Source organism: Oncorhynchus nerka, linkage group LG2, assembly GCF_034236695.1.
Source record: "Oncorhynchus nerka isolate Pitt River linkage group LG2, Oner_Uvic_2.0, whole genome shotgun sequence".
Taxonomy (NCBI): Eukaryota; Metazoa; Chordata; class Actinopteri; order Salmoniformes; family Salmonidae; genus Oncorhynchus; species Oncorhynchus nerka.
In genome coordinates, this window is record NC_088397.1 from 88495552 (window position 1) to 88509499 (window position 13948).

Here is a 13948-nt window from a genome sequence, read left to right on the forward strand (position 1 = left end):
TGTTTTTTTCCAGTCGTTTCACCTTTTCTGGCAACATTATGGACTCTTTCTATGGGTAGACTCTTTATCTGACTCTCTATGGGAAGACTGCAGAATCAACTGACTTTACAGGTAGATTAAGTTGAAGGAATACTTCAATATCCTCTGAGTGTATTGGCCAGCTGTTTCCTGGCCAAATCTTCAGTACTAGGGTTGTTTTTTGGGGACGTGTGTGTGTTCCATGTGTGTGTGTGTGTGTGTGTGTGTGTGTGTGTGTGTGTTTATGGGAACTGATGTGATTCATTCTGGCCTGCCAACAACAGACCCAGCAGGTCTGATTCTAATTGCAGGTGATGATGTATTAAACAGTGGACTCGAGGTGGGAGGTGAAAGGAGAAGGAGCCTGTCTGTCTGTCTGTCTGTCTGTCTGTCTGTCTGTCTGTCTGTCTGTCTGTCTGTCTGTCTGTCTGTCTGTCTGTCTGTCTGTCTGTCTGTCTGTCTGTCTGTCTGTCTGTCTGTCTGTCTGTCTGTGTCTGTCTGTCTGCCTGGTCAGGTGTCTGTCTGTCTGTCTGTCTGTCTGTCTGTCTGTCTGTCTGTCTGTCTGTCTGTCTGTCTGTCTGTCTGTCTGCCTGATCAGGCGTCAGTCTGTCTGTCAGTCTGTCTCGATGTCAGTCAATCTGTCTTTTCTCCCTGCCTGTCTGTCTGATCAGGCTTCTGAGTAACTGCTCTCAGCAGGAGGTTAACACAGTGGTGGTGGCTCTCATAATGCCCCCACATCACCTAGGTGTGTGTGTGTGTGTGTGTGTGTGTGTGTGTGTGTGTGTGTGTGTGTGTGTGTGTGTGTGTGTGTGTGTGTGTGTGTGTGTGTGTGTGTGCACACCTCTGTCGGTCCCTTTCAGTCGCTAACCCTGCACTGTTAGAAAAAATGGTTCCGAAAGCGTTAATCGTCTGTCCCCATAGGAGAACCCTTTTCGGTTCCAGGTAGAACCATTTTTGGTTCCAGATTGAACTCTTTTGGGTTCCATGTAGAACCCTCTATGAAAAGGGTTTAACATGGAACCAAAAAGGGTTCTACTTGGAACAAAAAGGGTTCCACCTGGATCCAAAAAGTGCTCTTCAATAGGTTATTCTATGGGGACTGCTGAATCATGTTTTTAGGATCTAGATAGCACTGAGGTTTTTTTCAGTGGGAGTTTTTATTAGGATGTTTTCTCCGTACATCCACGAATGAGCCAGTCACACTTTATATGTAATGTAGGCTATGGGATGGTAGCTATCTAAGTGCACACAACACTAAATACTTCCTCCAAGCTAGCACACCACAGTAGCTAGTACTGACATTATAAATAATGCACAATGGATTAGCCAGTTTCCATGAAACAGCTACCTGTGCTAGCTGCCGAGTTAGTGCAGTGTCCTTAGCTAGCTAGCTATGTTGTGCTAGCTAGCATATATGCTAACGTTAACTAGCTAGCTAAACATTTGGCTATGGGCTGTCACTGGCAGTATGGGATTTTGGATAGTGGATTATCCCCAGTTAGATAATGCTTTGTGACATTATGTTAGCTAGCTCTCCCCAGTTAGATAATCCTTTGTGACATTATGTTAGCTAGCTATCCCCAGTTAGATTAAGTGTTTTCACTTAGTCGGTAGTTTCTCATTTCTTTCGAGTGGCGCAGTGGTCTAAGGCACTGCATCATAGTGCTAGAGGCATCACTACAGACCTGGGTTTGATCCCTGGCTGTATCACAGCCAGCCGAGATCGGGAGCCCCATAGTGCAGCGCACAATTGGCCCAGCGTCATCCGGGTTTAGCCGGTGTAGGCCGTCATTGTAAATAAGAATTTGTTCTTAACAAACTTGCCTAGTTAAATATAGATGAAATGAAATGATTATATTCTCCCTGGTGCACTCGTTCATTAGTATATAGTATAATCTAATCTGTTCAGAACAGGGGCAGCATGTGCAGCAGTGGTCATTTGGATTATGACATGCAAAAGTGAAATAGGTGTATTTTACGTTGTTGTTTAAATACACAGGTTGATTTATATATCTTCTCAGAGAAACTAGCAGTTTGAAAACTTAGCATCATAATTCTGTCATGCTGCTTTGTTGACAACAACCACCTTGCGCCAGGGTATTCAGTCAATCAGCGGCCACATAGGATATAGTAACCTAGGCTACAGTAATTTAGGCTTCAGTAACCTAGGCTACAGTAATCTAGGCTTCAGAGGGGAGGGGCAGGTAGCCTACATGCACACCCACTGGTAAAGATTTCCAGTTGGCAGGCAGAAGCTGGAATAATGCCGTGTTCATGTGCTAGTCGGAACTCTGAAATGTTAGACTTGCTAACTGGTTGCAGTTATACACGTGCCGCAGTTCAACCAGTTAGCAAGTCAAACATTTTTGAGTTTCCTAATTCCGAATGGCACGTGAATGTGGCATAAGTCTCAGAGTGAGGGCTCTGCATAGGCGCTTTGTTGTGATTTTTGTGGGACTGGAAGAAAATGCTTGGAACATAAAATAACGTTCCTATGCTTTTAAAATAACGTTTATATTCCGGAACAGTATAGATGACTTTTGTTTTTCGGTTCCGGTTCTATTTCTCAAATAATTTAGTTATTTCACGGTTTTTGGTTCTGTTCCCTGAACTGGTTCCAACCCTAGGTTAGTTTCCGTGTGTGTGTGTGTTTGTGTGTGTGTGTGTGTGTGTGTGTGTGTGTGTGTCTGCTTTAGTGTGTGTGTATGAGGAAGAGGGTAGTTGAAAATGCCCTCACACTATGGGAAACTATTATGGGATACTTACAGCTGATCCAGGCTCTCCAGCCTCTCCGGGGTTGCCTTGGAAACCTTGTGGGCCCTGGGATAGAAGAGAAGAGAATAGAGAGGGCAGATTAGAGACGTCTGTGAAGTGAACCTGATGACCTTAGATGGCTATTGGTCTTTTATGTAATATGTAATATTTCCTTTGATTTCTTAGCTGATATTACTGTAAGGACTACAGGAGATTTAAAATATACACTATTGTTTTTGATAAACCTAAAAGTATGGTAAAAGTACAACAATAACTGATCTATGATGGGCTCACTAGTTTGAGTAGAGATAGCATGTGATATCCTCTACTACGTGTATGCTATCTTCTTACTCAGTTAACAAATAACCCAGCAATATCAAATCACACCAAATCCGAGTGTTTTCCTATCCCCCTCCAGGGGCCGTGACTCTACCAAGACGAGGGTGTGTGTGTGTGTGGGGGGGGGGATGCAGTGGTTCCCCAAATCATGGGCTTCATGCTGAGTCATGTCCCCTGGCTGGCAATACCTTCCACTTGAATGACTTTAGAGGAGAGGTAGGAGAGGAGCTGAGCTGAGGGGCTTTGGTTGGAGGGCTTTGGAACATACATGGGTTCAAATAGGATTTGACCTCTTCCAAGTACTTTAGCTACGATTGCCTGGAGCAATAGGACTAACTGAATAATCGCAAAACTGTAATCCCCATCCATCTGCCTCTCCAGGCAGACTCAAGCAAATGTTTACAGTATTTGAAACACTTTGAATACTATTTGAACCCAGTTCTGGCTGTGCTGAGGGGAATGTCCCACCGAGCTCTATGAAAGGTATATTGTCAGGTGCTGCGCTGCATGTCTGCCTGTCTGTCTGCGGTAGGATAAACCCCTGCAGTGTGCAGCTGGGACATGAAGGTATTCAATGCCATCTTCCTCCTCTGGAAGGGAATGCAGCACAGGAACAAATAAACCTACAGTGTGTGGAATAATGTCTACTCTGTGTTCTACATCTGCATTGCTTGCTGTTTGGGGTTTTAGGCTGGGTTTCTGTACAGCACTTTGACATCGGCTGATGTAAAAAGGACTTTGTAAATACATTTGATTGATTGCTATGCAGTAACCATAATCATTCTGCTGTGTGCAGTAACCATAGTAACCATATCTAATGTCTACTCTGTGTTTACGTTTATGCTATAGACTGTTTCTGTTTCCGTCATGTATTCATTCACTGCTTGATTCAAGACTTCATCTATACACATTCAGCATGAAGAGAACTAGACTACTGACTAATAATTCAACTCAATACAAAACTTTGTGAAGTTCTTTGAGGGAGCACTATGGGACAAACTACTGTAAAGAACCACATATCATAATGTACTGTATATCTGTATATGATTATATATTTATATATGGCTCTGGGCTGAACTAAAGGTGGTTGTGAACATCTACATTAAGAGCATCTACAGTACCCAGTGTTATATAAGGTTATAACTTTCAGGGCTTGTAGCCGGGAGTGTGTGTATGTGCGCATGTGTGTGTGTGTGTGTTTATTTGCAGGTACTTACAGGAGCTCCAGAGGGGCCAGGTGGCCCTCGAGGACCCATAGGGCCCTGGGGGAGAAAGAGAGACAGACGAGACGTTAGACAATAACAACATAATCACAACCTCAACCAATCTTCAAACAACTCAACATTAAAAAATATATTAGTTTCTCATTTTCATAATTCACTTTGTCATATTTCAGAATGGAGGGGGAAGAGATAGATTTTCCACATTAACTTCTCCTCCTGCCTGCCTCCTGCCTGCTACCTGCCTCCTTTTTGCCTCCTGCCTGCTGCCTGCTACCTGCCTCCTGTCTGCTTCATGTCTGCCTCCTGCCTGCTACCTGCCTCATGTCTCCCTCCTGCCTGTTACCTGCCTCCTGCCTGCCTCCTGTCTCCCTCCTGCCTGTTACCTGTCTCCTGCCTGCCTCCTGTCTCCCTCCTGCCTGTTACCTGCCTCCTGCCTGCCTCCTGTCTCCCTCCTGCCTGTTACATGTCTCCCTCCTGCCTGTTACCTGTCTCCTGCCTGCCTCCTGTCTCCCTCCTGCCTGCCTCCTGCCTGCCTCCTGTCTCCCTCCTGCCTGTTACCTGTCTCCTGCCTGCCTCCTGTCTCCCTCCTGCCTGTTACCTGCCTCCTGCCTGCCTCCTGTCTCCCTCCTGCCTGTTACCTGTCTCCTGCCTGCCTCCTGTCTCCCTCCTGCCTGTTACCTGCCTCCTGCCTGCCTCCTGTCTCCCTCCTGCCTGTTACATGTCTCCCTCCTGCCTGTTACCTGTCTCCTGCCTGCCTCCTGTCTCCCTCCTGCCTGCCTCCTGCCTGCCTCCTATCTCCCTCCTGCCTGTTACCTGTCTCCTGCCTGCCTCCTGTCCCCCTCCTGCCTGTTACCTGCCTCCTGCCTGCCTCCTGTCTCCCTCCTGCCTGTTACCTGCCTCCTGCCTGCCTCCTGTCTCCCTCCTGCCTGTTACATGTCTCCCTCCTGCCTGTTACCTGTCTCCTGCCTGCCTCCTGTCTCCCTCCTGCCTGCCTCCTGCCTGCCTCCTGTCTCCCTCCTGCCTGCCTCCTGCCTGCCTCCTGTCTCCCTCCTGCCTGCCTCCAGCCTGCTTCCTGTCTCCCTCCTGCCTGCCTCCTGTCTCCCTCCTGCCTGCCTCCTGTCTCCCTCCTGCCTGCCTCCTGCCTGCCTCCTGTCTCCCTCCTGCCTGCCTCCTGTCTCCCTCTTGCCTGCCTCCTGTCTCCCTCCTGCCTGCCTCTTGTCTCCCTCCTGCCTGCCTCCTGCCTGCCTCCTGTCTCCCTCCTGCCTGCCTCCTGTCTCCCTCCTGCCTGCCTCCTGTCTCCCTCCTGCCTGCCTCCTGCCTGCCTCCTGTCACCCTCCTGCCTGCCTCCTGTCTCCCTTCTGCGTCCTGCCTGTCAGAACCATAAATCATTTTGGAATTCCACATTCAGACTCTCTCTCTCTCATTCTCTCTCATTCTCTCTCTCTCTCCCTCTCTCATTCTCTCTCTTTCTCTCTCCCTCTCTGTTTTCTCTCTCTCGGTATCTCTCTCTCATTCTCTCTCTTTCTCTCATTCTCTCTCATTCTCTCTCTTTCTCTCATTCTCTCATTCTCTCTCTTTCTCTCCCTCTCTCATTCTCTCATTCTCTCATTCTCTCATTCTCTCTCTTTCTCTCCCTCTCTCATTCTCTCTCTTTCTCTCATTCTCTCTCATTCTCTCTCTCTCCCTCTCTCATTCTCTCTCTTTCTCTCCCTCTCTCATTCTCTCTCTTTCTCTCATTCTCTCTCCCTCTCTCATTCTCTCTCATTCTCTCTCTTTCTCTCCCTCTCTCATTCTCTCTCATTCTCTCATTCTCTCATTCTCTCATTCTCTCTCTTTCTCTCCCTCTCTCATTCTCTCTCTTTCTCTCATTCTCTCTCATTCTCTCTCTCTCCCTCTCTCATTCTCTCTCTCTCTCCCTCTCTCATTCTCTCTCTTTCTCTCATTCTCTCTCATTCTCTCTCTCTCTCCCTCTCTCATTCTCTCTCATTCTCTCTCTCTCTCCCTCTCTCATTCTCTCCCTTTCTCTCATTCTCTCTCATTCTCTCTCTCTCTCCCTCTCTCATTCTCTCTCTTTCTCTCATTCTCTCTCATTCTCTCTCTCTCTCCCTCTCTCATTCTCTCTCTTTCTCTCATTCTCTCTCATTCTCTCTCTCTCTCCCTCTCTCATTCTCTCTCATTCTCTCTCTCTCTCCCTCTCTCATTCTCTCTCATTCTCTCTCTCTCTCATTCTCTCTCTCTCACCCTCTCTCATTCTCTCTCATTCTCTCTCTCTCTCCCTCTCTCATTCTCTCTCTTTCTCTCTCCCTCTCTGTTTTCTCTCTCTCGGTCTCTCTCTCTCTCTCTGTATCTCTCTCTCTCTGTAGTTCAGAGGTCAGGGTCAGAAGTGTTGTACTCTGAATTGGAGTCTTGAACCCTACGTTAGCCACCTTGTTTCTTCATTAATAAGATCATAAATCTTCAAAGTAATCCTTGCGCTGCTCACTGATCTAACGTTAATCTCCTCTAACGTTAATCTCCTCCAGTTTATAAAGACTTGTCTTGTCAGTAGGTGTAATACTCTTGTCAGCTCAAAGTCATCGTGCATCGTTACTCAGAGCTCAGAGAGACGTTTCACATTCTATACAGGTGATGAGCCAAATCTGTCACACAGAGAAAATCATTACATGACCAAAGACAAGACGATGAGAAAATGTACCTGATCTGGAGTTCAGTGAGAATGTCGAGGGCTTGCATCTGAAATCACACCCTATTCCCTACATAGTGTACTACTTATGAACAGAGATCTATGGGTACTGGGCTAAAGCAGTGCACTAAGTAGGGGAGAAGTAGTCCCACTATAAAGGGAATAGGGAGGCATTTCAGTCGCAACCTAGACATTCTCGAAGACGTTAAAATAATAAAACATATGATTTCCACTCCTCCACTCATGAAAGGGCACTTGGACAACAGTAAGACAACCTTTTATGCTCTCTACAACACAGTATTCATCGTGTTGGTGTTTAGACTGATTATAGTAGAGAAATGCAGGGCAGCAGCCAAAGCAAACGTCCCCGAGGGACAGAGCAGTTACTGACAGAGGGGAGGGATACCAGATCAACAACAGATGGTAGAGGGGATGGATACCAGATCAACAGTAGATGGTAGAGGGGATGGATACCAGATCAACAGTAGATGGTAGAGGGGATGGATACCAGATCAACAGGAGATGGTAGAGGGGATGGATACCAGATCAACAGTAGATGGTAGAGGGGATGGATACCAGATCAACAGGAGATGGTAGAGGGGATGGATACCAGATCAACAGTAGATGGTAGAGGGGATGGATACCAGATCAACAGTAGATGGTAGAGGGGATGGATACCAGATCAACAACAGTAGGAAGGGAATGAAAGTAATCTTTTCAGCAGGGCGCAACGCGGACAAATCCACCACCGCAACGGTCTAGCGGCTTTTCAATGGTGCTCTATGTCCATTCGTAGGCGGAGTGTGGGTGAATGTTTGGAGTCTGTGTGTGTGTGTTTGGGGACTGTATGTGTGTGTGTTTGGGGACTGTATGTGTGTGTGTGTTTGGGTGGTGTGGCCCACTGCCTCTCAGTGTAGACACTGTGTTAGGGAACAGGTGGTGTAGGTAGAGACGTAGGGGGTTGACTCTCAGTGAAGAGTCAACCCCACCTTCCCTCTCCACAGGTCTCTAATGGGGTACAATCCACAGTGGTGACTGGGTCTCAGACTTCAGCTACACCAGCCAGCCAAAAGCTCGCTGTGGGAGCAGCCAGCCGAGCTCTGCTTGGTGGGTTTCCAAACCAAAATAGCTCCTAGTGAGTGTGCTCTTCTTTTCCCTCTGGCTGACAGACTGGAGGTGATGCCAGCTGGAGGTGATGCCAGCTGGATGTGATGCCAGCTGCCAGCCAGCTCGTTGGAGTTTTCAGTAAACTCAACAAACATTTTTTTATGAAGACCAAGTCTGTTTGCCCCAAACTAAACCCTGGTACACTCCATAGGAGGGTGTCGGCCCAAACCAAACCCTGGTACACTCCATAGGAGGGTGTCGGCCCATACCAAACCCTGGTACACTCCATAGGAGGGTGTTGGCCCAAACCAAACCCTGGTACACTCCATAGGAGGGTGTCGGCCCAAACCAAACCCTGGTACACTCTATAGAGGGGTGTTGAGTCAGTCTGATACCCATTCACCTAAGCTCGTCTCACGTAGGCATTAGTCAGAGCAGACCAGACGTGACATTCTTGCATTTGTTTTGCATCTCACAGGAGAACGTATAGAAACCTGGGAAATGATACTACTCCCAAGCCGATAGGAGGAAACTGGTAAAATGGCGCCAGGATTAAGGTGTTATGATGTTTCTCATAATCTCTCTCACCATTGGTCCTTGCATCACGCCCATCTGTGCTCCGCCAGCCTTCTCGTCAAATCCTCCAGCCATCTGAGCAGCAAAGTTCTGTTGGAAGAGAAATGGCATCAATAAGACACTGTAATATGACCACAAAAATATTTGAACGCTCTCGACATAACAGTCGGCATATATCTGTCATGGTAGTCTACTCTCAGACAGAACAGCATGACTAAACAGGATCAGTGTGTCTCTGTCTGTGTGACAACAGTAGATGGTAGAGGGGATGGATACCAGATCAACAGTAAATGGTAGAGGGGATGGATACCAAATCAACAGTAGATGGTAGAGGGGATGGATACCAGATCAACAGTAGATGGTAGAGGGGATGGATACCAGATCAACAGTAGATGGTAGAGGGGATGGATACCAGATCAACAGTAGATGGTAGAGGGGATGAATACCAGATCAACAGTAGATGGTAGAGGGGATGGATACCAGATCAACAGTAGATGGTAGAGGGGATGGATACCAGATCAACAGTAGATGGTAGAGGGGATGAATACCAGATCAACAGTAGATGGTATGGATACCAGATCAACAGTAGATGGTAGAATGGATACCAGATCAACAGTAGATGGTAGAGGGATGGATACCAGATCAACAGTAGATGGTAGATCAACAGGATGGATGGATACCAGATCAACAGTAGATGGTAGAGGGGATGGATACCAGATCAACAGTAGATGGTAGAGGGGATGGATACCAGATCAACAGTAGATGGTAGAGGGGATGGATACCAGATCAACAGTAGATGGTAGAGGGGATGGATACCAGATCAACAGTAGATGGTAGAGAGGATGGATACCAGATCAACAGTAGATGGTAGAGGGGATGGATACCATATCAACAGTAGATGGTAGAGGGGATGGATACCAGATCAACAGTAGATGGTAGAGGGGATGGATACCAGATCAACAGTAGATGGTAGAGGGGATGGATACCAGATCAACAGTAGATGGTAGAGGGGATGGATACCAGATCAACAGTAGATGGTAGAGGGGATGGATACCAGATCAACAGTAGATGGTAGAGGGGATAGATACCGGATCAACAGTAGATGGTAGAGGGGATGGATACCAGATCAACAGGAGATGGTAGAGGGGATGGATACCAGATCAACAGGAGATGGTAGAGGGGATGGATACCAGATCAACAGTAGATGGTAGAGTGGATGGATACCAGATCAACAGTAGATGGTAGAGGGGATGGATACCAGATCAACAGTAGATGGTAGAGGGGATGGATACCAGATCAACAGGAGATGGTAGAGGGGAGGGATACCAGATCAACAGTAGATGGTAGAGTGGATGGATACCAGATCAACAGTAGATGGTAGAGTGGATGGATACCAGATCAACAGGAGATGGTAGAGGGGATGGATACCAGATCAACAGTAGATGGTAGAGGGGATGGATACCAGATCAACAGTAGATGGTAGAGGGGATGGATACCAGATCAACAGTAGATGGTAGAGGGGATGGATACCAGATCAACAGTAGATGGTAGAGGGGATGGATACCAGATCAACAGTAGATGGTAGGGGGGATGGATACCAGATTAACATTAGATGGTAGAGGGGATGGATACCAGATCAACAGTAGATGGTAGAGGGGATGGATACCAGATCAACAGTAGATGGTATGGGGGATGGATACCAGATCAACAGTAGATGGTAGAGGGGATGGATACCAGATCAACAGTAGATGGTAGAGGGGATGGATACCAGATCAACAGTAGATGGTAGAGGGGATGGATACCAGATCAACAGTAGAGACAGGGAGTGGTGTACGATAACTATCTTCATCTTTCTCCTTCACCAAATATCTCCTTGTGTTTTCTTCAAAGCCCCTCCCCTCTTCACCCCTTTCCTTTACTCCTCTCTTCTCCCCTTCCCTCCTTCCTCTCCTCCCCACTTCTCCCCTTCCTCTCCTCCCTTTCGCCCTCTCTTCACCCCTTCCCTCCTTCCTCTCCTCCTCTCTCCTCCCCTCCTTCCTCTCCTCCCCTTCCCTCCTTCCTCTCCTCCTCTCTCCTCCCCTCCTTCCTCTCCTCCCCTTCCCTTCTTCCTCTCCTCCCCTCTTCTCCCCGTCCCCAAATATATCATGCTACCTCCTGTCTAGCCACCTCCCTCTTTCTCTCCCTCCTTCCTCCCTTCTTCTCTCACCAGGAATGAAAAGCATTCCACCGTGTCTCGCTCTATCCCAACATTCTACACTATACCTCCGTTTCTTTGCCTAGTTCTTCTGTGCAAAACATCTCACAATATTACACCCTTTCACTATTACACCCTTTCACTAGCAAACCCTTTCACTATCACACCCTTCCACTATTACACCCGTTCACTATCACACCCTTCCACTATTACACCCTTTCACTAGCACACCCTTTCACTATTTCACCCTTCCACTATTACACCCTTTCACTTCCCATTTTCAACCCCAAAGTCTTTATTGATAGAATTAGCTAGCCCACGCCTTGTTATTTTGAGATACACCTCCATGATCCATAAAGACGAAAGCATGTCCATTTTGCTCTCTGCATGTGCTTTCCCTTTTACACATTGATATATTTTGAGACTATAGCACCACAAACTGCTATTTCAGATTTTTCTGCAGAGATACTTACTCCTCCAAGGCCGGGAGGTCCGTTAGGTCCTGAGGGTCCGGGGGGGCCGGGGTTACCAGGGGTACCAGGCTCGCCATCTCTGCCACGGGGCCCGGGACTGCCCTGAGACGGGAGACAGAGAGAGGAGTTAGATGAATAATAGCATGTCATCTCAATAGGGTATCTTCCTCGATAGCTGAAAGCTTTTGTATTTCTTTCAAATTCTATCCCAAATGGACAATCAAAATACTGAACTTTGAACGCTATCACTTCAACATCAAATAAATCAATTTCTTTGGTAGTCACAGTAGAAATAAGTTGTTTCACAGGGGGAACTTCAAATATAATACAAACCCACAAAAGTTGTAAAGAAAAAAAAATGTGTGGTAATCCTAATACTTCAGATGAAACTGTCAAGTCAGGGACATGAAACTGCCCATCAGCAATGTGAGACAATAATAATATCCATTGACAGTTCTCTTAGAGAGGTACAGTAGGTGCCATTTTGTTTTCAAAATGACTATTTCCAGATATGTAGGTGCTGCTACTCTGTACAGGGTAGTCCCATGCTATCAGCTAAAACTAAAATCACCAGAAGAGAAAGGACATTCTAGGCTAATTGTACTTTACTGAGAAAAAGTCAGGATAAAGTCCAGAAGAATTCATATGCAGTGGATCAGATTCTGATCACTTAGGACACTGCAGTAATTATTTGGGCAACTTGTTTTCAAACTATCCCACATGGCAACTGAACACCAATTTGTATCGTTATTCATTCAAATTAAATTCCTTTAAAAAACTAAAAAACAGATTTTACATTTTTAAAAATGTTGAGAAAAAAAATGCAGAAATTCAGCATGTAAACAGCCTCTATTCCATGATGCAGCCTGCGGCATGTTACTACCTGGGATACATTATTACAACCTGGCCAGGCAGATATTGTTACAGCAACCTAATACCAACTGTGTCCTTTCCAAACACTTCCTGATAACAACATGAAATGAAGGGTTGGCAAACTATTCCCTCAGTCAACGGATGATGTCAACCAGCCCTTTGCTGTGAGTCATTGATGTCTGACTTTGCGTGTTACAGACAGTTCATGTCAAAGCGTGTGGTTGTTATGTCTATGTACTTAAAGTTGTATTAAAACTCAATAGTAGAATCTAAAGCGGTATGTTACTGGAGATGAGATGTTGCTCATTCAACAACCAGAGGAAAAAGTTGGCAGGTCAAAATGTTTGAAGCACACATGTCTGAGAAACCCAGCATACCACACTCCATGCTCTGACAAATGATCCTTCAAGGAATGTGTTCACAACACTGTGTGCGTTCCTATCCTCTTTCATTTTGGTGCAAACACAACACTGTGTGAGTTCATTCCTCTTTCATTTTGGTGCAAACAAAGACTTAATTGCAAATGTTTCTATAGTAGCAGGTACAAAATAATAATACAAAAATGCCAAATTGGAAAAGCAAATTATAGACTGAAAATGTGAATAAAAACAGTAATTGTAAAAGTAAAAAAAATCTCCATTATCAAAGATGAAAACATGCTGGACCTGACCTGAGGACAATATATCCAATGTTACAACCAGGGTTGGGGTCAATTCCATTTAAATTCTAGTCAATTTAGAAAGTCAAACCTATTCCAATTCCACATCTGGCACTAGCTAACCACTACCTGTTCCCCTGGCTGGGTCAGAGACTATTAGCTATTAGATAACTTGCCAGATTCACAGAGATCAGGTGCATTGTCCCTGTCAAATAAATCTACCAGAGTTATGTAAGTAAAATCATTGGCGGCATAAGCAAATACTGTGCACATGTCACTCAGAGACAACCATTTTAGCCAACCGAGCAAGAGACAAGTCTGTCACTATATCAGCAGCAGTTGGTGTGACGTCACCAATGGTGTGATGTCACCAATGTACTCCAGCCAACATGCTACGGGCCAGTTTCACTTTCACTACAGACACACAACCAACCAACGGGCCAGTTTCACTTCCACTACAGACACAACAACCAACCAACGGGCCAGTTTCACTTCCACTACAGACACAACAACCAACCAACGGGCCAGTTTCACTTCCACTACAGACACAACAACCAACCAACGGGCCAGTTTCACTTCCACTACAAACACCACAACCAACCAACGGGCCAGGTTCACTTCCACTACAGACACAACAACCAACCAACGGGCCAGTTTCACTTCCACTACAGACACAACAACCAACCAACGGGCCAGTTTCACTTCCACTACAGACACAACAACCAACCAACGGGCCAGTTTCACTTCCACTACAAACACCACAACCAACCAACGGGCCAGTTTCACTTCCACTACAGACACAACAACCAACCAACGGGCCAGTTTCACTTCCACTACAGACACAACAACCAACCAACCTTCTCTAATCTAGACTGTCCTTCAATAACAGAAACTGTATTCTTGTATCATATGATTTCCTGAAGGAAGAACATGTGAGAGACCTGTCTTCAACAAAATGTCTCATTAAACTAGTGTAGGCAGAGAAAATGGATTCACCTTCATACCTACCTACCTACCTACCTACCTCTAAAACCATTATGCACAAATACA

The 13948-nt window shown here is 46.1% G+C and overlaps 1 protein-coding gene across 2 annotated transcripts in view; it reads right to left on the bottom strand.

Annotated features, from left to right (window-relative positions):
• LOC115121638 (collagen alpha-1(II) chain) overlaps positions 1-13948 on the bottom strand; it is an 82840-nt gene that overhangs the window by 55355 nt on the left and 13537 nt on the right. For both annotated transcript variants that reach the window (XM_065004205.1, XM_065004204.1), the window contains 4 exons: positions 11368-11469; positions 8713-8790; positions 4329-4373; positions 2785-2838 (listed from right to left, as the gene is read on the bottom strand). In XM_065004205.1, coding sequence (XP_064860277.1) covers positions 2785-2838; positions 4329-4373; positions 8713-8790; positions 11368-11469 — 279 coding nt within the window. The remainder of the gene's footprint in view (positions 1-2784; positions 2839-4328; positions 4374-8712; positions 8791-11367; positions 11470-13948) is intronic.